The sequence below is a fragment of the Coturnix japonica genome, chromosome 18 (genome assembly GCF_054131305.1).
Source record: "Coturnix japonica strain WE chromosome 18, WE-NBRP24, whole genome shotgun sequence".
In the NCBI taxonomy this organism is placed as follows: Eukaryota; Metazoa; Chordata; class Aves; order Galliformes; family Phasianidae; genus Coturnix; species Coturnix japonica.
Genome location: NC_140680.1, coordinates 11,099,270 through 11,121,990, shown reverse-complemented (window position 1 = coordinate 11,121,990; position 22,721 = coordinate 11,099,270). Strand labels below are relative to the sequence as shown.

At 64.2% G+C, this 22,721-nt stretch overlaps 3 protein-coding genes across 4 annotated transcripts; 2 read left to right on the top strand and 1 right to left on the bottom strand.

The window, feature by feature from the left end:
• Window positions 1–771: 771 nt before the first annotated feature.
• On the bottom strand, window positions 772–4,039 carry SNCB (synuclein beta). Its single transcript, XM_015876414.3, has 6 exons — window positions 3,963–4,039; window positions 3,698–3,825; window positions 2,924–2,962; window positions 2,558–2,676; window positions 1,727–1,816; window positions 772–1,538 (listed from the first exon to the last, which is right to left on the bottom strand). The coding sequence occupies exons 2-6, from the start codon at window positions 3,816–3,818 to the stop codon at window positions 1,506–1,508; spliced, it is 402 nt and encodes a 133-aa protein (XP_015731900.1). The 5' UTR covers window positions 3,819–3,825; window positions 3,963–4,039; the 3' UTR covers window positions 772–1,505.
• A 1,182-nt stretch (window positions 4,040–5,221) lies between these two features.
• Window positions 5,222–6,763, top strand: EIF4E1B (eukaryotic translation initiation factor 4E family member 1B). Its single transcript, XM_015876413.3, has 7 exons — window positions 5,222–5,436; window positions 5,550–5,638; window positions 5,730–5,825; window positions 5,922–5,985; window positions 6,095–6,208; window positions 6,286–6,425; window positions 6,594–6,763. The coding sequence occupies exons 1-7, from the start codon at window positions 5,419–5,421 to the stop codon at window positions 6,706–6,708; spliced, it is 636 nt and encodes a 211-aa protein (XP_015731899.1). The 5' UTR covers window positions 5,222–5,418; the 3' UTR covers window positions 6,709–6,763.
• Window positions 6,764–12,216: 5,453 nt separating this feature from the next.
• UNC5A (unc-5 netrin receptor A) lies at window positions 12,217–22,688 on the top strand. 2 transcript variants are annotated; one of them, XM_015876230.3, is made up of 16 exons: window positions 12,217–12,624; window positions 18,185–18,406; window positions 18,529–18,672; window positions 18,762–18,865; window positions 18,938–19,118; window positions 19,201–19,368; window positions 19,467–19,631; window positions 19,705–19,893; window positions 20,270–20,563; window positions 20,626–20,713; window positions 20,877–21,045; window positions 21,130–21,363; window positions 21,437–21,586; window positions 21,658–21,822; window positions 21,892–22,070; window positions 22,202–22,688. In XM_015876230.3, the coding sequence occupies exons 1-16, from the start codon at window positions 12,525–12,527 to the stop codon at window positions 22,365–22,367; spliced, it is 2,718 nt and encodes a 905-aa protein (XP_015731716.2). In that variant the 5' UTR covers window positions 12,217–12,524; the 3' UTR covers window positions 22,368–22,688. The 2 variants fall into 2 exon arrangements, with proteins under 2 accessions (XP_015731716.2, XP_085375387.1); XM_085519261.1 differs by lacking the exon at window positions 19,705–19,893.
• Window positions 22,689–22,721: the final 33 nt, after the last annotated feature.

The window sequence follows — 22,721 nt, the reverse complement described above, 5'->3', positions numbered from 1 at the left end:
GGCTGTGTTTCTCAGTGCAGAGCCCCCAGCCCAGCTGAGTGTGCCAGAGGCTGCTCCTGTAGTAGTCCCACCCTGGCTCTGGGGACACAGCCCAGCTGGCTCAGTGGGTGCCACCAGCCTCCCACACCAACCTGCAGAGTCTGTCATGCTTTCAGCCACTGCCCACATCCACTCTGAAAGCTGCTCTGCTTAGAGAGCCAGCCCTGCCAATGTTAGGGAGAGCCCCATCTCAGACCATTTAATGACGTACCCAGCAGTGCACCAGTGGTGGGTGCTGCAGGTGCTGCTGCAGCTGGTGCAGACACAGGGAGCAGAGCCAGGGCAGGGATTTGCAGGCATCAGCAAACCTGCTGTGTGTCCGTGCTGACTGCTGCAAGCTTCAGTTCACCAGTAAAACTGGCAAGGGAGTACAGCGGGGGGAGGCTCTGCACAACCTCTCCACTCCGTGCTGCAGCCAAGGGGCTGCAGGCTGGCTGGGGATCCAGGATGGGTTGGGGCCCTGCCCCTTGGGAGCTGAAGGGGCACAGATCGTCCCCTGGGTGGGCACAGGATGCCCTGATGCTTGGGGCAGCACAGGTGGCACAGGAATGCTGCCTGCATCCCCAGCTCATCCATAGTGCTGCCAACTGCCCTGACAGCAGCAAGCAGACAGGAGAGTTTGGTCTCCATGAGGACCTGCTCTCAGTGCATGCCCCAGCCCCGCACTCTTTCCCATCCCTGCCACCAAAGAAGGGAACAAACCAAGGGACCCCACAACCAGCACCAGGGAGCTACAGACAAGAGTTGGCTTTATTCATGGACACGGTGGCAGCTGTGTCACTGGCAGCTGCACTCGTATTGCACATCCAGCAACGAGGGCGGGGGGATATCCATGCCACGTCACAACACAGCGTCAGCACTACGGGACCTCGGGGAGGGTGCGGGCACCGTCACCATCCAGCGGGCTGGGGAGCGGGCTTGGACACCGAGGGCTCACAAAGGCAAAAGACCCGTCCACCCATAAATAGAGATAGGGATATATTTAAAAAAAAAAAGAAAAAAAGAAAAACCAGTTCCACGATGACCAGAGCAGAACCACGGGGACACGCATGCAAGCAAAATGTACAGCAGCCCACGCGCAGGTAAACATGCTTTGTACACACACAGACACACCAGGATGCGGCCGGGGCTTACGGCGCTGGGAGGGAAACAGAGCTGTAAGCCCGGGCACCACGGGCACACACACACACACACACACAGCAGCCCCTGCGGGCAGCGCCCGTGGCTCGGGCACACCCTGAGGCTGCGGGGCTCGGACACGGCGGGTTCTCACTGCTAGACACGGTACGGAGACATGGACATGGTCCCTTGGAACGGAACTGGAGGAAGAACTTGTGAGCGAACGGGGCAGGGGCACCCCGGCTCCTCCCCGGAACGTGGGCGCTGACCGGGGCCGGCTGGGGAGGAGCAGGGGGCTACCGGCGGTTCGTTGTGCTGCTGGTGGAAGAGGCAAGGACAGGGCTCCATTATGCCTCTGGCTCGTATTCCTGGTATTCCTCCTGCGGGATGGGTAAGGAAAGAGCAGTGAGAAAACCCAGCTGGGACAGTTCTGTGCCCCCCAGCATCACACCCGCCTGACCTCCAGGCTCCCTGCTCCAGATCAGGCTCCTGGCTCCGCTCCCGACCGTGATGCCACCGGGGCACTGAGCACAGCCCGCACCCCCACGTTGCCATCCTGTCCCCTCACCTGTGGGGACTCCTCGTAGTTCTCCCCCTCCGGCTCCAGCAGCGGCTCAACCAGCGGCTCTTCCACAGCCTCCTGGGCCACCTCCTCGGCCTGGGGGTGAAGCGAGTGGTCAGTTCCTCGCAAGCACCTCCCAAACGTCACCCCCTCGGGGCAGGGTTACCAGGGGGACCTGGCAGGAACCAGCCACGTGCCCACATGGGGTGGGATGGAGCCAGGACAGAATGACACGGGGCGAGGTGGGAATGCTGGCGGGGCACCCGGTGCTCAGAGCAGCGCACCGGGAAGGGACAGAAAAATGACTGTGGAAGCGCGCATCCCCGCAACGCTCATCCCAGGCAGGTGACGCCAGCTGGAGCCTTGCACCCTCCTCGTGCTGCCGGAGCATCCCGCATCCCGCATCCCGTGCGGGGCGGGGCGGGGCGGGTAACCCCACCCCGGGGCCGGGCAGAGCGGCTGCAGGAGGGCGGCCGGTTCCCCCGCGCGGCGGCGGTTCGTGCCGTGGCCTCATTTCTTCAGCTGCTGCTATTTTGGGTTAAGCTTCAAGCCAGCACAACCCGCCGCCCCTCCCGCCCCAGCTCCCGCAGCTGTCAGGTCACCTCGCGGCGCAACGCGGCGATGCCGCCCCGCCGGCCCCGCGCCGCCATGCGGGAGCCCACGCGCGCACACGTCCGCAGCAGCCGCGCACGCAGCCGCCACGAGGGTCCCCCGGACCCTCCGTCCTTCCCCCTGTCCCCGTTCCTGGGCACGCTCCGATGGGGACCCTCCGTGATACCGGGGGGTCCCCGCCGAGCGGGGGGCGGCGCAGCGGTGTGCGGGGAGGGGGGGAATCACCTTCAGGTCCGCGGGGAACTCCTCCTTCTTCACCAGCCCCGTGGCCGCCGCGATGTTGCCGGCGCCCGAGAACGCCGCTTCTCCCAGCTGGGACGCCTGCTCCTTCGCCTTCTCGGCCACTGCGGGAGCCGGGGGTGCGTGTCAGTGCGCCCCGAGCCGCGGACAGGGGCCCGGGGGGGCTGACGGAGCCAGGCGGACGGGGCTCCCTCCCCTCCGCCCCCCTTCGTGCCCGGGGCCGCGGCACTGCCGCAAATCCTGCGTTGCGGGCCCCGTTATGTAAGTGGCTTTAGCCGGGTGACATCAGCCCCTCGCTTTGCCCCGACCCCGTTAGCGAGGCCACGCTCCCGGGGGCAGGAAGGACCGTACCTGAGGTGACGCCTTGCACCACGCCTTGGGTTTTGCTCCCTGGGGGTAGAAACAGAGAGAGACGGGGGGGGGTCAGAGCGCCCCGCACTGAGCAGCCCCCGGTTCTCCGCAGCCCCCAGGAGGGCTCGGTTGGGCTGTGGATGCCGGCGGGTCCCTCCTGCGGGACGGGGGCTGCGCTGCTGCACGGGGCAGCCCGGAGGTGCGGGCAGCTCTAATGCGGGACGGGGCCTCGGAGCACCCCGCAGCCCCCACCCGGGGCAGCCCCCGGGCACGGCGAGCCCCGCTCGGCACCGCGCCACCCTTCGCCCCGTAGGATGGGGCAGCACCCAGTTCCGAGCAGCCCGAAGCCGCAGCCCGGCTGCACCATTCACACGCGTGTATTCCGGGGCACGGATTCTCCCGGGATGGACAAACGGATCCCCGGCATTTCCGCTCCAAGCCGGGCACATCTCAGCGCATCCCAGCGGAGCTCCCCGCACGCAGTGCCCGAGCATCGCCGCAGCCCAGCGATGAGCCCCGGAGAGTCCTCGGCGTAGAGCCGCGGGGGTCCCATCCTCGGGGTGCCACCCCTGCGTCCCCCCCCCCCGCCCCATCCCCGCGGGCAGAGCGCTGCGGACGGAGCTCCCCGGCGCTGCCGGTGGCGTGGAGGGGGGAGAGCCGGGGGTACGGGGACAGGGGGGGACAGCGGGGGGATGGGCGAGAGAATGCAAGGGCAAATGCGGGAGGATGCAAGGACGGGAGGGGGGGGGACAGGCAGGCCGGGGCGGCCCTTACCGACATAGAGGACCCCTTCCTTGGTCTTCTCGGCGGCCTCAGCCACCCCCTGCTTGGTCTTCTCGGCGGCGGCGACCACCCCCTCCTTGGCCTTGGACAAGCCCTTCATGAACACCTCCATGGCGGCTCTGCGGGGAGAGGCCGCACGGCTTCACCCCGGCCCTGCGCCCGCCCGCCCCGCGCATCCCCGCGCCCTTGAAGCCGCCCCGCCCCGCACCGCCGCCCCCCGACCCCGCACCGCCCCGCTCCCTCCGCGCTGCCCGACCTGGCTCGGCGGCACACGGGCACACGGGGACGGGCGGGGCGCGGCACGAGCCGGGCCGAGCCGGGCCGGGCTGCGGCGGGGCGGGCTCAGTGCGGCTGTGCCGGAGCCGCGCTGCGCTGCGCTGCGCCGTGATGCGCCGTGATGCGCGGGGGGGACCGTGCGAGCTGAGCTGTGCTGGGCTGGCAGAGTCGTGCTGAGCCGTGACAGGAACAACCGTGCTGAGCCGTGCTGAGCCGTGCCGAGCACAGCGGTGCCGAGTCGTGACAAACCGAACCATGCCGTGCAGTGCCGAGCCGAGCCGGGCCATGCCGAGCGGTACCGGGCTGAATCAGCACCGGGCCGAACCGGGCCGTGCACGGGAATGTACTGCCCTCGTGTGGTGAGGTACGAGGGTGGCTAGCACTGCTCTGCTTTGCTCGCCATGGTTCAGAACAGCACATTTTGGCAGGCCATGGCTTGGCTCAGCACCACACGGCGCGGTGTGCCTCAGCCCTGCTGCAGCACTGCTCAGCTTGGCTTGGCCATGCACATTTTGGCTCGTCTTGGCACAGTTTGCAACAGTTTGGCATGGCTTGGTACAGCTTGGCACTGCACAGCTTGGCACTGCTTGGCTGACTGTGCCCAAAGTGAAGCCATGGTACTGTTCAGCATGGTTTGGCACAGCACATTTCAGCATGGTTCAGTGCAGTTTGGTACTGCATGGCTCGGTGCAGTCTGGTTCTGCATGTTTCAGCATGGCCCAGCACAACAGGGCACAGTTTAGCACAACTTGACACAGCTGGGCACAATTTGGATCAACATGGCTCAGCTCAGCATGGTTTGACACGGTGCAGTTCTGCACATTTCAGCACAGCTTGGCACAGTTTGGCACAGTGTGGCATGGCTTAGCACAGCTCAGCACAGCTGGGTATGTCTTGGCATGGTTTGGCACAGTTCAGCACAGTTTGGGGTGGCTCAGCACAGCTCAGCACTGCATGGCATCATTAGGCAAGGTTTGGCTTGGCACAGCTTGGCACGGCTCAGCACAGTTTGGCACATTTTGTCAAGGTTTGGCACAGTTTTGCATGGCTTGGCATGATATAGCTCAGCACAGCTCAGCTCTTCTTGGCATGGTACAGCTTGGCACAGTTTGACACAGCACATTTTGGCACAACTCAGCACAGACCCGGCCTCTCCCTACCATTTCCTTACTCCTGATCCCACTCCTTGCCCTGCTGCACTCTGTTCCCACCCCATGCCATCCCTGTCCCACATTCCAGCCTATCCCTTTGCTATCCCACTCCCCCAACCTCATCAATACATTCTGGTCCCACCCTGTCCCACTACATCTCCACTTCCTGCACCTGCTCCCTCCCTACAGGCCCCACACCCTCTCCCCAGCTGCAGCAGGACCCTTATCCCACCCAGCTGAGAGCCCTTAAAAGCACAGGGTGGAGATAGGGCTGTGTTGGTTGGGATGGCTTCTGGGGAGCAGGTGAGTGTTTTCTTGATCCCACAGTTTCTATGGGACTGGGATGGGCAGTGGGTACTTGGCAACTCTGACTTGTGGGGCTGTTCCCTATTGGGGTGGCTGTGTTGTTTCCCCAGAGGAGACAGGAGGAGCGACGCAGGCGCAGGGCTCAGCAGCAGGAGCTGCAGGTGGCAGAGAGCCTGGGCAAGCACCCACTGCAAAACAGGTATTGGGTTCTGGCTGTAGGAGGCATCTCAGCACCAGGTAGGGGTCTGGGTGAGGGGTCCAGCCCAGCTGACAGCCCTGTTGTCCTTCAGGTGGGCCCTGTGGTTCTTCAAGAATGACAAGAGCAAGATGTGGCAGGCCAACCTGCGCCTGGTCACCAAGTTCAGCACAGTGGAGGACTTCTGGGCGTGAGTGCCATCCCCACCCTGGGAGGTTTGGGGTCTGGAGGTTTGGGTGTCTGTGGGGCAGCTCCTTTCACTGCTTTCCTTGTGTCTCTGCTGCAGGCTGTACACTCACATCCAGCTGGCCAGCAAGCTGACATCAGGCTGTGACTATTCCCTCTTTAAGGTGTGATGGCCTTGTGCCCCAGTGCTATAAGGCACAGGGTGCTGCTTGGACCCCACCCCTGTGCCCCTAACTGGCCCTGGCTGTTGTGAGCATTCCCTCTCTGTCCCAGGATGGCATCGAGCCCATGTGGGAGGACAGCCAGAACAAGCGTGGTGGGCGATGGCTCATCACCCTCGCTAAGCAGCAGAGGCACACGGAGCTGGATCGCTTCTGGCTGGAGACGGTGCGTACCGGGTCGGGGCAGGGACGTGCCCCTGCTGCAGCCTTGAGCCCAGCCTGGGGTCCTTCTCCTCCCCGCAGCTCCTGTGCCTCATCGGGGAGATGTTCGATGAGTACAGCGATGAAGTGTGCGGGGCCGTCATCAACATCCGTGCCAAGGGAGACAAGATCGCCATCTGGACCCGGGAGGCGGAGAACCGAGAGGGGGTCACTCACATCGGGTAATGAGGGGCGGGGCGGCTCCTGGTGGGGTTGACCCACGGCGGTAGGGCTGTCCCCGAGGCTTTGCCCTGAGCTCGTTCTCCTCTATGGAGCAGGGTGGAGAGTTGGGCGTTGGGACTGTGTGGGTGATGCTCCCCGTTCTACAGTCCCCCACCCTTCTCCCTTAGGCGTATCTACAAGGAGCACCTGGGGCTGTCGCAGAAGGTGGCCATCGGGTACCAGGCTCACGCGGACACGGCCACCAAGAGCGGATCCCTCACTAAGAACAAGTTTGTGGTGTGAGCATGGAGGGAGCGGGACCCCATTGCCCGACCCCTCAATAAATGGCTGCAGCTTAGCGGGCTCCGTGTGTGCTGGGGGTAGGGACGGGGCGGGCTGTTGTTGGGGGTTGTCCCCGTGTCACCACCCGCACTCGGGTTGTTTCCCATCACGGGGGGGGGGCAGCCCTGGGCTGACAGCGAAGCCGGGACCGGTTGTAGGGGCTGCAGTGTTGCAGTGCCGGCCCCGAACCACGCGGTGGTGCCGCCCGCCCGTTGCTGGCTGTGGGGTGACGGGGATGGAGCGGGATGGGGGGAGGTCTGCGGGTGCTGAGCTCCATCTCACGCGGCGTTAATGGCCCTTTGTAGCCCCACAAGGGCAGCGTGAAGCTTTGCGGGCTGCCACCCCTCTGCACAGCGCGGCCGTCCTACGACTCCCATTGCTATGGGGCTGAGCCCCACTGCCCATTCTGGCAGGCTCTTCTCCCCCTTGTCCTGCAGGTCATGTCTCCATTCCCGCACCCCTGAGCTGGGGGGCAGCAAGGGGGGTGCCCAGATGGGGACCATGGGTGCATGGAGCTGGGCCCTTTGGGTGCTCCCATTGCATAGCAGCAGGAGGGAGGCTGAGGATACCCAGCTGGGCAGTGGGCTGTGAGCTGCTGTGGTTTATTACCATTTGTTTGCAGCTGTTGTGGGGCTCCATATGACTGGGAAAGTGATAGAGGCCATTACTCTCCCTTGCTTCAGGGGCTGCTGCCAGCCCTGTCCTTGAGGGTCTCCCCCCATCCTTGCAGCCCCTTGAGGTGCCCAACCTTTAGGGGTGTTATGAGCTCCATCCTTAGCTCCTGCACCCTGAATCACTGTTGGGAAGCTGGGGGAGATAGGGAGCACAGCAAGGTGAGGGGGCACTTTGGGACAACTAACATGGGTAGAGGGGAGGCCGAGGGCCACCTGGAGAGAGCAGCAGAGCTGAGGCTGCCCCTCGAAGCAGTGTCACACAACTCAGCTGTCCCATGTGGCAGCTGCACTGGTTGTCCTGTCAATAATCATAATTAAAAATTAATACTGATCAAAATGGAGAGGCAGATGGCAGCAGAGCTGAGGATGGTGGGGGGAGGGTACAACAGAGCTGGGGGTGCAGAGAGGACAAGGGGAGCGCTGGGGTTGGGGCTGGGGATGAGGTCAGGGTGCAGCCAGCACCCATCTCCTTTCCCCAGGGATTGTAAGGACACTCTGTGCTCCTGGGGAGCAGGGGTGAATGAGTGGAGGAAGTGGGATGTGCAGGGGGTCCTCTGGGCATGGCCAGCAGCACCGTGGTACCTCTGGAGTCCCTGTGGGGGCCATCACCCCTATTGCCCACCCCATCCTGGTGTGGGTGCAGGCTGAGCAGCAGAGCACGTGGTGAGGGTACCCATGGTGAGGGGTACCAACAATGCACTGTTCCCATGACAACCTCCCCAGAGACGGAAGGTAGTGTGGGAGGAGGAGGAAGAGAGGGGCCCATGGACCCTCTGTGCTAATGCTCCCACACACAGCGGAAGGGAGGGGCTGCACCCCCATGCCCCATCCCAGGGTATCAAGGCAGGGTTTGCACATTGGGGTATGACCCCGTGGTGTTTGCATGGAGGGATGTGCACAGAGGGGCCTGTGTGGTAGGGAAAGGGTTAAGTGCCTGCAGGACTATCCCCAGTGCCGGAGGCAGAGGAGGGGCAGAGGGGGACAGCATCTTGTGCCCTGTGCTGCAGGAAGCCTGTACCTGAGGAGGGTCCCTCACTGTCACTTCTCATCTGCATGACGGCAGCAGCCGCGCTCCTGCAACACGGCTGAGCACTCTCCTTCCCCACAGGGACAGGCTGGCACTTCCCCACTTGGCAGAGGTGGGTGGGGGGAGGGGGTGGGTGGTTTGGGGACAGGGACAGCAGCCATGTGGCCGGGGGGGCCTGCAGGCATCGCTGCGGTGTTGCACTCCATAGGTCTGCAGTCAGCGTCCTTCCACTCTGACCCACGTCCTTATGGCCACGGGGCCTTTGGGGTTTGCTCTGCTGTCCCCATGTGATGACCTTGGTGTACCCCATCCCGTGCTGTTCCTGCAGCATGGTACGTGTGCAGCCCGTGCCTTGGGGCGCAGTGGGACACTACCCGTGGCACAGCATCATTTCCCCCACCAGTAACACCCCCTCGAAGGTTGCAGCTCACATCTCCCTGTGACACAGATGCAACTGAACAGCTTGGGAAGGGGGGGCCTCCATTAGCACAGCCGTGTCCTCGCCGCATGGCACAGGGAACAGGGCTGCAGTGCCACGTGTGCCCGTCCTTTCCTTGTGTGCCCCCTGCTGTCCCTCACTATGGGGCTGTAGTCACTGCAGGCTGTGTCCCCCCCCTTCCCCCCCACACAGCGCTGCACCTACTGGGAGGGCTGGGATTTCCCAAGCAGTCGATGCACCCATCGATCTCTGAGTGCTCTGCCGGCAGCTCTCCGACCGCCCGGCTAATTAATTGCCTTTGTTGCTGCTGCAGGAGCTGTGGGCAGAAGGGTGGCTGCACCCTGCCCTGGGATCAGCACCCATCAGATGAACACCCGCCCCCATAGTGTGGGTGGGTCAGGGTGAGGGGCTCCGGGGGTCTGGGGCAGCTGAGTGCAGAGCCCTGCAGGGCTATGGGGGCACCGCGGGGTGGAGGGGAGGAAGGGTAGGGCCCCATCCTGCTCTATGTGACACGCTCATGGCTGTGCCTGCGCCAGCTCCCAGCCACGCTCAGGGACGCTGCCTTTGTGCCGGGCTGTAATGAGATTTCTGCTTGGCTGCCTGGATAGAAAATCTGAGACGGAGGATGTGGAGAATCTCCGCCAGCCCTGGCAGCCTCCTGGTGCCACTGGCTGTGGGGGGACGTGGCCCCAGCCCCACTCACAGCACCCTGTCCAGGTGGGGCACCCACTGTGTGGGGTTGTATGGGGTGCACAGCCCAGAGGTTTTGCTGCCCGCTGCCCCATCCCCTCCATCCCAGCCCAGGTGGTACCTGGCTCAGTGTCACAATGTCCCCAGGTAGGAATGGTGGTACCGGTACCACACCTGGGCTGTCTCACACCCGGCTGTTTTCCAGCACAACAAACCCATCTCCTGCAAAAGCAGCGAGTGCTTCTGTGTGGGGAGGGTGGGCCGGGTGTGCTGTGCCTCCATAGGGCCCTTCCCACCCCCAGCGTCAGACGCAGTTAATCTGCTCCTGCAAATGGCTAATTTTGAAAATCCTCTTATCAGAATTAGGTCCTCAACATCCATATTTATTTACTTTGCATTTTCATAATCTTCCTTTTCCTCGTGTGGATGGGATGAGCTCAGACTCCGGGCTCTGCATCCCAGTATCCCCATCACATGGGACAGGGTCGGGACTTCCCTTACCATTCCATGCTGTGCCCCATGCTGTGCCATGCTGTGCCCCATGCTGTGCCATGCTGTGCCCTGTGCCCCATGCTGTGCCATGCAGCACCACAGCTGCATCCTGCCCACCAGAGCCACGCATGGTGCACTGTTTATTCGTCAGCACTTCTCCCCCTGTAACTCAATTAGAGGCAGTCGGCAGTTTTGTTAATACAATGGTGTTTAATATTCTACTTCCTTAAATACCACGAATGGATGGGGAAGAAGCACGAGGGCAATCCATTATACATGAGCTCAGGCATCGATATATTTCAGCGTTTCAAGGCAGTGTGGGGATCCTCGGTGCTGGCCTTGCCCAGGTCACGGGTAGGGCTGTACTCGGCTGCACCTCAGCCATGTGCTGAGGGCTGCTGATGTGCCCAGCGATGCAGCCTTGTCCCTTGGGGACACTCGGCACCAGCACCCAGGTGCCATTCTGCCCCAACACAGAAGCTCTTGGGCATCAGCCCTGGCACGAAGGCAGCACAGGGCTCAGCCATGACCGCGGCACGCTGGAGAAAAGAATTAATTTTTAATTCCATCTTAATTACTCAGAGTTATAATCCAGTTACAGAACCCAGTGGGGCTGGTGCTTCTGGCGCTCCCCCAGGGTGCTGTGGCTGTGGGACAGACACCCGTCCTGCTGTCCAGGCACTGACCACCCTGACCTCATCACCTCACTGCGTGGGGTGCAATGGGGACACGGTGCTGTCCTCGAGGTGTGGCAGGGCAGTGGGGCTGGATCCAGCCTGTCCACCCCCTTGGCTTCTCCACAGCAAGAGGGAGAGCAAGCAGAATTGAAAGTGATCTCCCCAATCTGTATTAATTAGTGTCTATTAACTCGTCAGCGCGCCCAGCTACTTCCCCAGTGACAGCTCTGCCACATTGGGCCACGGCGCAGCAGGGACATTGAGGGTGACAAGGGACACGTGTGGCAGAGCCCAGCGCCAGCGTGGCACACACGTAGCACCATCACCATGCCAATGGGGCAGAGCCAGCCCTGCATCCCTGCCCCACACCACACCAAGGGGTCCAGAATATGGGCTGGGGTCCCCATGCTGCAATGGGATTTCACCCCATTGGGGATGCAGTGGGACCCCAGTTCCCATGGCAGCCCCCCAGAGCTCACGTGTGTGTGGTGACTGCAGCAGGAGCAGATGGAGCCGCAAGGAGTGAAAACATCCTGTTTCCATGCGAATGCCATTAGTAATAATGAGCCAGCCTGAAGAATTGGGCTTATTGCTGTGCCAGGCTCCTGCCCATGCACGGATATGGGGCTGAAGGTTCTCTCCACCAAACCCACCCATGTGAGGGATGTGCTGGACTCCAAGGTGTAGGATGGAGGGCTGGGAGCATCCCGGGGTGCTGCCCCATGTGCCCCATACATACACAAGACTGTATCAGCATGGGGGACCCCAACGATGGGGGGGGTTAATTGCGGGAGGTTTGAGTGGGTCTCCCCTCTCTGACGCAGCCAGGGCTGTTCTGCTGTGCCCCACACTGCCGGTGTTGTGTGGGACAAACAGAGATGCGTGCTGCCTTAGCACCTGCTGCAGCTCTTGAAGGCTCCAGAGCGGTTGTTAATTGCTCCTGAAGCTGCTAATGAAATTACCTCCACACCGCACTTGGAGCTGCTTCCTCGCTCTGCCCCTTGCCGTGGTCCTGCCGCTGGGATCAGGGGCTACAACGGGGACAGAAGCAGCATTGGGGACAGGGCAGCAATGGGAACAGGGGCAGCTCAGCTGCTCCGGGCTCTGACTGCCACGGGGGTCGGTGTCAGCTTGAGCACCCCAATAAATCCTCCCCCTGGATGAGGCCCACGAGGGGGGGCAGGGAGGGCAGCCCCACGGCGGTGCCCCCCCCTGTGCCCGGCGGTGTCAGCGGGTGGCACGTGTCCCCAGCAGCCCCGCTTCCGTGGGCGCCACGGGAGGCACACCGGGTCCGGGTACCGCGCCGTGGGGGGGGGCGTGCAGCGCGGTGCCACGCGTGGGGCGCTGCTCGGGGAGGGGAGCGGCCCCACCTGTGTGTGCGGGGGGGGCAGTGCGGTGCCGGAGGGCGGCGCGCGGGGCGGGAGCGGGGTGTTGTGCTGTGCGGTGCCGTGCCGTGCCGAGCCGTGCCGAGCCGCCCCATTCCGTGCCGTGCCGCCCCATTCCGTGCCGTGCCGTGCGGTGCCGTGCGGTGCCAGGCGCGGGGCGGGGGCGGCCGTGCCCGCTTGGCGGCGGGGGCGCGCCCAGCTGTTGCGCCGTCCCTCCCGCGGGCGGGTCCGCGCTCGGCCGCCCCGCATTGGCGGCGCCGGGCGGAGCGGCGCGGGGCGGCGCGGGCGGCAGCAGCGGCGGGGCCGGGGCCGTGCCCGGAGGCAGCATGGCCCGCTGAGGCCGCCTGCTCGCTCGCCCCGCGCCGCCCCGCGCAGCGCTCCGCGGGGCGCGCCATGGGTGCGCGGCCGCGCCGCCGCCGGGCCCCCTCCGCCGCCGCCGCAGCACCGGGAGCGCTCGTCTCCTTGCTCGCCGCTGCCCTGCTGGCCGCCGCCGGTGAGTCCCCGCGCGGCAAGGTCACCCGGGAGAGCGGCACCGGGAGGGCGACGGGTGGGGGCCGGCGGGGGGCTGCCCTCGGTACGCGGTGCCCGCTTCCCCCGGCGCGGAGTCACGGGGCATCTTCCGCCGCGCCGTTCCCCGAGCCGGGCGCTGCCGCCCCGCGTCCACGCGTGTCCCCTCGCCCCGCGGCTCCTCTCTTCCGTGGGTCGTTCGGTGTCCCAAACGCAGCGGCTCCGTCCGCCGGTTCTCACCCGGTGCGTGCGGTCCCGAGCAGCGGGTGGGACGCGGGGGACGGGATTATCCTCGCCCTGGGGACTGAGTCTGGGTGGCCGCGGCGTGGGGTCCGTGGAGCTGTGCGGGTGTCGCTGCAGCCCGGCTGTCCCCCGCGTGCCGCACGCACGGACGGGAGCTGCTGTGCCGGCTCGGCCCCCCTCGCCTCCCCTCAACAACGTTGGGCCGGGGGCTGCGGGGCGGGAGGGAGGTGCCGGTGGCGGCGGCTCCTGGCAGGTGTCACGTTAGCCTGAAAGTGGCGGCTGCAGACAAAGGACCGAGTTGGGGGAGGGGAGCTGCGCCCGAGCTGGACGTGAGCTCTGCGGGGAGAGACACGAGGTACGGGGACCCTCTGCAGCCTGGGGTCCCGGCCACCACCCCGCTGCCACCAGCACAGACGTCCCCCAGCCTGGAATCGATGCGCAGAGCTGGCGCGGTGGTGCCCGGTTGGGCTGAGTTGGGCACGCACCCCGCACTACGGGGAGGGGGGGCTATATCCCCCTGCTCCCGCACACGTCCTTCCTGGCCGGGCATCCCGCACCCAGCGCTCCCCCCATGGCTCCATCCTCAGAGGGACGCTGCAGAGCTGGCACAGCGGGTGGCACGATGCCCCCGGCTGCGGCCCCTTTGGGTGCAGAGCTCCGCATCCGCAGGGTGCCGCGGTACCAGCACCCGGCTGGGCATGGAGCGCGGCCATCCTCATGGCACCGCGGGGCCGCAGTGACCCACAGATGGAGGACACAGGAGGGGCAGGGACTGCTCCCCGTGCTGGGTGTGCAGTGGATGATTTGTGCGGCCGGGGGGTGGCGGTGCCAGCCGTGCGGGGTAACGCGTTGCGGGAGCTCCCCCGCCAGCACCGCTCGCTTGGCAGGCAGCTCACAGCCGGCCGCGGCGCGACAGAGCCCAGCCACACGCGTGTCCGCTGCTCGGCGAGGTGGGATGGACCTTTGAGCACCCCTCTGGTCTGGCGCCGTGTGGCACCTCTTCCCCTGCATAGAGATGCTGGGGGATTTGTGTACCCAGGTGCCTGCACCGGGGCCCTGTCTGCAGCCACGGAGCACCATCCTCAGACCTCGCTCTGCTCTCGGTGCCCGCAGGGAAGGGCAGCAGCAGCCGCACGGGCTGGGGCTCATCCATGGGCAGCAGGTAGGGCCAGCACTGAGGTGACAGGGCTGCACTGTCCAGCCGCTGCTCCAGCAGACAGAGGCAGAATCCTTCCCATCGCTGCCTGAGAACCCTTTCCCTTCCTCCCGGCACCCCCCTTTCAGGGACCTCCGAAGCACAGCCTGACCCCCCAGCTCGCTGTATCCCACATGGGGCAGGCAGCAGGGCAGTGCTGCTGCTCGTGGGGTGGCTGGGAAGCTGCCGTGCCAGCTGTCAGCACGAGCGCAGCAGACACAACCTGCCCAGGGCTGTTTGTTCTGGCTGGGTGCCACGTGGGGCTGGCACTACATCAAACCTGGAGGAGCCTGGCAGGTGCTGGTGGGAGGGGATGGGGTGCTGGAGGTGGTGCCTGGGGCTGGGCCAGGGGTGCTGCCCCACCTGGGGCCACCCAGGTGTCGGTGCCTGGGGGATGTCAGCATCCCACCCTCAGTGCTTGCCCTGCTCTGGCTGTTGGCACCGTGGCTGCTCCCGCAGGCTGTGTGCTGCCCTGCAGATAGGGCACGTGGGTATCCCTTCCCCATCCCAGGGGCGTTCTCAGGTCCCAGCCCCTTCCCTCCCAGCCCCAGGGCTGTGGCATGCTGGGGCTGCAGGTCACTGCTATGTAGGCACAAACCTGTGGGTGGGATGGAGCCAGACCTGGCACCAGGGCCGTGTGTGTCCTACCACCCAGCTCCCCTCCCACTGCAACCAGGGACCCTGGGCTGAGGGTGACCTTGACGCTTCTCCCGGCGGGGACAGAGCACACTTTGCTCTTCACTGCCAATTAAAGAAGAGCCAGAGAAGCCGCTCAGCTCTCCCGGTTCTGGTTCCATCCCCAGCACAGCCTGGTGCCAGCATGGAGCTAGGGCAGTCCCAAGGCGCCACATCAAGCTGGCACCCTCTCCTCACACTGTGCTCCTATTGCTACTTGTGGGGCTGGCATGGCACCATAGCACAGCATACGTCCTGCTGGGGGATTGGGGCCAGGGAGGCACCATGAGCAGAGCTCAGTGGGTGCTGTAGTGCAGTGGCTGAGATGCTCCGTTGTGCCTGTGGCGTGGGCACGCGTTGGGCCGCGTTGGCGGTGCGAGGGTGCAGCCTGCAGAGCTGTGCCCACACTGGCACATGCTAATTGCATGTAATGGGGAGAGAGTTATCAGCTAAAATCCGTAATTAGGCAGTTCCATTGTCATGCAAACCCGCCTGACTAATTCATTCATAACAACCACACGCTTAATCAGCGCCCAGACACCGCCATGTGCTTGCCAGGAGCTGGGCACACTGTGATCCCCTCCTGCAGCGCTGCAGGACGTGGCCGTGGGGCTGGCTGGCACCTGTAGGGCACGCTCCTGCCCGGCGTTGGCGTCCGACCCCACTGGCTCTGCTCCCAGACAGGGTTGGCACTGCCACTTCAGCCCCTGCCCAAGGGGACCCCATCGCCAGCCCATGCTGGCAGCCTTTGGCCCAGCATCCTCTGCCCCCCGGCCACCCTCCTTCCCCTCGTTTAGGCGGGTGCAATCAGCGGCAATTATCGCTTTAATTACCTGCTGCCGGGGTGCAGGCCGGGCGCCTGCAAAGTGTGAGGATATCTTTCATTTTAATGGAGTGCCAGGCCTGGCGCGGGGCGCGATTTATGGGGCTCCAGCTGGGGATTTAATTTGCCGGTTGCAGAGCCCACAGTGATGAGGAGAGATCCCCGGGGGGGGGTCCACAGCTGGAGGGGGCAGGGGCTGGCAGCCGGGTCCCCACTGTGGGGATGGGGAGGGGGTGTTGGGGTCAGGGACAGCATGGGGCTGGTGGCACTGCTGCAGCCACCCATGGGCAGCTGGTCCTTGCCAAGAGCACACTGACCTTCCTGCATCTCTTTGCAGCAGCTGTGTTTATGGGGCAGCATCCAGGGTGCTGGGTGAAGGGGTGCCCACACCCCCCCCCCCACTGGTATAGGGAGCACCTGGCCCTGCAGCACCCCAAAGTCCCGTGTCCAGGCCCAGGCACGCTGCCCTTTCATTAGGCTGCCGGTGTGCTCGTTAGACCACGTGGGTGGGGGATAATTGATAATAAAGCCCTGCCTAATGCACTCGGTTTACTGGCGATGATTTATCAAGCCACCATCCCAATTACCTGCTCTGCTGCTGAGACGGCGGCTGCATGGGGCTGTGCTCCCTGCTCTGCAGTGGGGGGGGCTGGGGGGGAGCGGGACCCACAGCCCCTCATCCCCGTCCCCCATCCTCCCTGAAGTTAGGCGGCTCCGCTTGCCAAGGTGACATGAGCATCTCTCCTGTTTCCATGGTGATGCAGCAGCAGGTGAGCGCGAGGCCGAGCGCGCAGTGTGGGAGTCCCGTGCACACGTGGGGTGTCCGTGGTGCTCCGTGTGCCCACGGCGGGGGCTGCCCGGGGGCTGCGAGGGGTGTGCAGTGCTCAGGGTACCGGTGGCACATGGGGTGCTCACAGTGTGTGTGACACCACTGGTGCATGGGGCACCTTGATGGTGTTTGGGGTGGCTGTGCTCAGGGTGCCTGAGGTGCAGGGAGAGCCAGGGCTGCTTGGGGTGCCTGCAAGGCTTGGGGTGCTCGTGCTGCATGTAGCACCCACAGCACGGCCACTCTGCCTCATGGCTGCAGCCCCACTGAAACCCCTGGCTGCCATCCCTGTGCTGTGGCACTGCCCTGCAGGATGGCATTCCCCCCCAGGAGCTCCATGTGCTGCATTGTGCTCGGTGCCCATCCCCACGGTCTGCTGCCCTTGATCTCACCCTGCCCACCAGGCACCTCGTGGGGGGCTCCTGGGGTGCTGCCTCCCACATCCCCCCGCACAGCTGGGATGGACAAACACCCAGCCCAGAGCTCTCTGGCCTCATTCTGTGGGTGATGAAAGGCAGGTCTCCAGAGCTCCGCTCGCCCATTCACCGGCATGCCAGCCGCAGCCCGGCAGCTTGATTGCTGTGCAGAGCAAAGTGGTGATTTCATCTATATTTGGCACTGGATCACCCTTCTGCCCAGCACAGCCTCAGGGTGTATGGGTGGGAGGTGTAGGATAAGCCTGTGGGATGAGCCGTGGGGACCACAGGGCTCTGTGCCACCACTGGCACACGTGGCCACGCTGCGGGGGGGGACTGCAGCCCATGTCCGCACCGTGACCCCCAGGCTGGCCCCAGGCTGCGGATGGGGGGGTCATTAAAGCAGTGAAATATGAAATGCCTGTCTATCCCAGACAGGGGTTTTAATTAAATTAATTGCTAGTGACATTGTAAAAGTGCTGATGGGGTAATAACCGGCGCGTTATGGTGGCCGTTCATCTTCCCCGTGTAAATGAGCTGCCGCACCTTGCCCGTCCTGGTGGGCATAGCAGCTGGGATTGCTCAGCACCGCTCCCTGCCGTGGAGAGACCCCGTCCATCCAGGGGGAGCAGTGTGTGCTGACACCCCCAGATGGCTCAGCCAGAGCCCAAGGGATGCCTGTGACCCCAGTACCCCCTGTGTCCCCGCTGTGTGGGTGGGCAGGAGCCCCCATGCCCCATGCAGTGAGTGGGGGCAGAGCGGGCACATGGGGGGCAGCGGGTGGGTGCCAAACGAAGGCACTTAATTACTGCGCATTCCATCCCATTTAATTGCTTATTAAATCCTAACCAGCCAATTAGCAGCAGCAATTACAGCTTCATTCGGTGACACAATCGCTATTTTATCGTTTGTTAATCAAATGCTTATTTAGGGCCCTGTTTTATTAACTCTCTCTGCAGTGGTGCCTGAGTGGGGCTGGGGACACTGGCACCTCCAGGCCGTGCCATGTGCCCTGTCCCCAGTGTCACTGTCCCCGTGGTGTCCCTGCCCTTATGTGTGGCTCCCACAGCACCAAGCAATGCGCTGGGCAGGATACAGCCCTGGTGATGCTCAGGGGTTGGAGAGCAGCGGGCACTGTGCTGTGCCCTGGGGGAGTGAGCGATGTCCCTTATTGGTCACACTCCATTTGTTTTTCATTAGCGCTAAGTGCAGACATGAGGGATTGGTGTGGGTTCAGTGGGCACAGCTACCGTGCTGCTCCTTTCACTGACGGATGGGGGGTGCTGTTGGCATGGCGGGGGGGTGACAGCTGTGGGACGTGGGGCCATTGGTGTCCCTGGAGGTGGCTGAGCCCCCGTGTCCCTGCAGGCGCCCAGCAGAGCGTGACGGCGGCCAGCCCTGCATCAGGCGCATCCCCCGACCTGCTGCCTCACTTCTTGCTGGAGCCCGACGACGTCTACATCGTGAAGAACAAGGCGGTGAGCCTGGCCTGCCGTGCCACCCCCGCCACGCAGATCTACTTCAAGTGCAACGGGGAGTGGGTGCACCAGGGGGACCACGTCACACAGCGCAGCACTGACCGTGGCACTGGTGAGCACTGGTGGCACTGCTTCCCCTCATCAGCAGCGCCTGTGGGTGCGGGGAGCATGCTGCATCGCTCTTGGGGTTGCAGATGGGTACAGACCCCGGTGATGTGCCCCATCCCATCCTAGGGCTGCCCGTGATGGAGGTGCGTATTGAGATCACCCGTCAGCAAGTGGAGAAGCTCTTCGGTCTGGAGGAGTACTGGTGCCAGTGTGTGGCGTGGAGCTCCTCCGGCACCACCAAGAGCCAGAAGGCGTTCGTGCGCATTGCCTGTAAGTGCGGGAGCAGCCCCCGTGGGTCCCCGTGGAAGACAGGGCACAGGGTTATGGAACCCCTCCCTGCTCACCTCTGACCTCTCCAGATCTGCGCAAGAACTTCGAGCAGGAGCCGACAGCCAGGGAGGTGTCCATCGAGCAGGGTGTTGTGCTGCCGTGCCGCCCTCCTGAGGGCATCCCTCCTGCCGAGGTGAGCTGGGGGTGATGTGCCAGGGGTCTCTGCCTGCCGCTTTGTGCCCAGTGACATCCCCATGCCCTGCAGGTGGAGTGGCTGCGCAATGAGGAGCTGGTGGACCCGGCGCTGGATGCCAATGTCTTGGTGACACCAGAGCACAGCCTGGTGCTGCGCCAGGCCCGTCTGGCCGACACCGCCAACTACACCTGCGTGGCCAAAAACATCGTGGCGCGCCGCCGCAGTGCCTCTGCAGCCATCACTGTCTATGGTACAGCCCCGCTGTTCCCTGCTCACCGTGCCACCCCAGCATCTCCTGGCATCCCTCAGCCAATGGGTTCCTCTTCCCACAGTGAACGGCGGATGGTCGACGTGGACGCAGTGGTCAGGCTGCAGCACCAGCTGCGGACGAGGCTGGCAGAAGCGTAGCCGGACTTGCACCAACCCCACACCCCTCAATGGGGGAGCTTTCTGCGAGGGCCAAAACGTGCAGAAAAGCGCCTGCACCACACTCTGCCCAGGTACCCCTGTGCCCCCCGTGGGTGCATCCATCTCAGCCCTGGCACAGGGAAGGAGCACAGGGGATGGTGGCGAGGGCTGATGCCCGCTGTACCCACAGTGGATGGAGACTGGTCGGAGTGGAGCAAGTGGTCGGTGTGTGGGGCTGAGTGCACACACTGGCGGAGCCGCGAGTGCTCGGAGCCTGCACCCCGCAACGGAGGTCAGGAGTGCCACGGCCCCGAGCTGGAGACCCACAACTGCACCTCTGAGCTGTGCAGCCCCAGTGAGTGCCGTGGGGAGGGCATGGGGGGGACCCTCAGTGTGCCCATGGGGTGCTGATGCTCTGCCCCACGCAGCCACCCCGGGTGCCGAGGACCTGGCGCTGTACGTGGGGCTGATTGCTGTGGCTGTATGCCTGGTGCTGCTGCTGCTGGTGGGCGTGCTGGTGTACTGCCGCAAGAAGGGCGGCCTGGACGCCGACGTGGCAGATTCCTCCATCCTCACCACTGGCTTCCAGCCTGTCAGCATCAAGCCCAGCAAGGCTGGTGAGTGAGGGCTGTGCACTCACGCTGCTGCTGGGACACCATATTCCCCAGTCCCTGGGGGGTCTCTGGGCTGTGGATGGGGTCTTACTGTGTCACAGACCTCTAGACGCTGGGTAGGAGCTCTGCACTCCATCTGGCCCCTGGGAGGTGACTGAGTACCCCGTGGGGAGTGTAGTTAAAGAGTCAGTGCTTTGTGCCCCCAGAGCTGTGGGAATGCGCTCTGTGTCCTACAGAGTCCCTGGGAAGTGACCGAGTGCCCTCTAGGCAGTGTTATAGGGTCAGTGCTTTGCATCCCAAAGGCCCTTGGCTGCAGGTGGACCCTCAGGGGTGCCCATGCCCAATGGCACCAGCCCCACAGCCCCACTCTGTGCCGCAGACAACCTGCTCACCATCCAGCCCGACCTCAGCACCACCACCATGACCTACCAGGGCTCACTGTGCCCACGCCAGGATGGCCCTGCCAAGCTCCAGCTCCCCAATGGACACCTGCTGAGCCCGCTGGGTGCCGGGCGGCACACGCTGCACCACAGCTCCCCTGCTGCCGAAGGCGCTGACTTCATGGCCCGGCTCTCCACCCAGAGCTATTTCCGCTCGCTGCCCCGTGGCACCGCCAACATGGCCTACGGCACCTTCAACTTCCTGGGGGGGCGGCTCATGATCCCCAACACAGGTACGGTGGGTGCAGGGGGATCGCGGGGTGCCGGGGATGGGCTCAGCAACCCCATCCCACAGGTGTCAGCTTGCTGATCCCTCCCGACGCCATCCCCCGAGGGAAGATCTATGAGGTGTACCTCACGCTGCACAAGCACGAGGAGGTGAGGTAGGTGATGGGGCTGCCAAGCGATGGGGCTACGGGGCTGCCCACCGCACCGAGCCCAAACCCAGCCCTGTGCCCTTCCTCCAGCTGCCAGGAGCAGCAGCTGATGAGGCTGTAGGGCTGTCCACCACCCCAAACCCATCCCAACCCCGTGTCCCTCCTCCAGGCTGCCCCTCGCCGGCTGCCAGACGCTGCTGAGCCCCATCGTCAGCTGCGGCCCCCCCGGCGTGCTGCTCACCCGCCCCGCCATCCTGGCCATGGGGCACTGCGTGGAGGCAGGTGCTGAGCACTGGAGCCTGCGGCTGAAGAAGCAGTCGTGCGAGGGGACGTGGGAGGTGAGTACACACTGGGGTGGGGGTTCCTGCTATGGGGGGAGCGAGGGGGTCTCTGTGCTCACATGGCATGTCTTGGTGCTGTAGGACGTGCTGCAGCTGGGTGCGGAGCCGCGCACCGAGCTGTATTACTGCCAGCTGGAGGCACAGGCATGCTACATCTTCACGGAGCAGCTGGGCCGCTTCGCGCTGGTGGGCGAGTCGCTCAGCATGGCGGCCTCCAAGCGCCTCAAGCTGGTCCTCTTCGCGCCCACCGCCTGCCCCTCGCTCGAGTACAACATCCGCGTCTACTGCCTCAGTGACACGCAGGACGCGCTGAAGGTATTGGGGTGTGATGGGGGGTGTCTGTCTGTTCCCCCCTCTGGGCCCTGCCCCATGCGGTCTGTGCACACAGGAGGTGATGCAGCTGGAGAAGCAGATGGGGGGGCAGCTGATCGGAGCCCCCCGTGTGCTGCACTTCAAGGACAGCTACCACAACCTGAGGCTCTCCATCCACGACATGCCCAGCTCCCTCTGGAAAAGCAAGCTGCTTGCTAGCTACCAGGTAAGGAGAACACAGTGAGGGGTCCCACTGCAGCACCCAGAGCTGTGACCACCGGCCGTGCTCTGCTGCAGGAGATCCCCTTCTACCACATCTGGAGTGGGCTGCAGCCCTACCTGCACTGCACCTTCACCCTGGAGCGCCTCAGCCCCAGCACCTGCGAGCTGGCCTGCAAGATCTGGATCTGGCAGGTGGAAGGCGATGGACAGAGCTTCACCATCAACTGCAACATCGCCAAGGTGAGGGCATGGCAAGGGGAACCCCCAGCGCCCCTGGGCTGCGCTCATCCTATGGCACTTCCCTTATAGGACACAAGGTTTTCGGACTGGCTGATTCCTGACAGTGAGGTGGGCTCCCCGGCCCTGGTGGGTCCCAGTGCCTTCAAGATCCCCTTCCTCATCCGCCAGAAGATTATCAGCAGCCTGGATACGCCATGCGCCCGCGGGGCTGACTGGAGGACGCTGGCCCAGAAACTCAACCTGGACAGGTGGGATGGGTTCAGAGATGGGGAGGGGATGTCTGCCCTCATCCCTACTCTGGTACCCATGAGAATGGGGTGGAGCTGATGGCGGGGCCATCTCCATCCCCACACCCCAATGCCATCCCTCTGCCCCACAGCCATGTCAGCTTCTACGCCTCCAAGCCCAGCCCCACGGCCATGATCCTCAACCTGTGGGAGGCCCGACACTTCCCCAATGGCAACCTCTCACAGCTGGCTGCCGCCGTGGCTGAGGTGGGCAAGCAGGACGGTACCCTCTTTGCCGTGTCTGAAGCCGAGTGCTGAGTTCCGGGGCTCTGTGGGGCAGGGTTGGGGCCCTGGCCGGCCCCTGGGCCCCACTGCTACCCCACAGCTACTGGCCTGCACCCCCATGGTGCTGGGGGCCAGGCCGGGTGCCGTGTGTGCGTGGTGCGTGCGGTGCCGTCGTGCTGTCTGCGCTTGGGGCTGGGCGGCCCCGGGCCCCGTGCCGTGTTGTGTAAAGACCGTTTTTTTAATTCTGTATTAAGTGCATTCAAGTATTTACACTTGGCCTTATGTACATAGCGGTGCCGCGGGGCGGGGGGGTCTGGCGGACGTGAATGTAAATAAATTCGATATATATTGCTACGTGGGGCTCTGTGCTGTGCCCCAGACCCATAA

Coding starts and splice junctions, on each gene's coding strand:
- EIF4E1B (XM_015876413.3), top strand. Junction 5,986..6,094: donor GTGACTATTCCCTCTTTAAG/GTGTGATGGCCT, acceptor TCTCTGTCCCAG/GATGGCATCGAGCCCATGTG. Junction 6,426..6,593: donor GAGGGGGTCACTCACATCGG/GTAATGAGGGGC, acceptor CTTCTCCCTTAG/GCGTATCTACAAGGAGCACC.
- SNCB (XM_015876414.3), bottom strand. CDS start 3,818: ATGGAGGTGTTCATGAAGGGCTTGTCCAAGGCCAAGGAGGGGGTGGTC. Junction 2,963..3,697: donor GGAAGGGGTCCTCTATGTCG/GTAAGGGCCGCC, acceptor TTCTACCCCCAG/GGAGCAAAACCCAAGGCGTG. Junction 2,677..2,923: donor GGTGCAAGGCGTCACCTCAG/GTACGGTCCTTC, acceptor CGGCTCCCGCAG/TGGCCGAGAAGGCGAAGGAG.
- UNC5A (XM_015876230.3), top strand. CDS start 12,525: ATGGGTGCGCGGCCGCGCCGCCGCCGGGCCCCCTCCGCCGCCGCCGCA. Junction 19,119..19,200: donor TGCAGCCATCACTGTCTATG/GTACAGCCCCGC, acceptor CTCTTCCCACAG/TGAACGGCGGATGGTCGACG. Junction 20,564..20,625: donor GCTCATGATCCCCAACACAG/GTACGGTGGGTG, acceptor CCCATCCCACAG/GTGTCAGCTTGCTGATCCCT.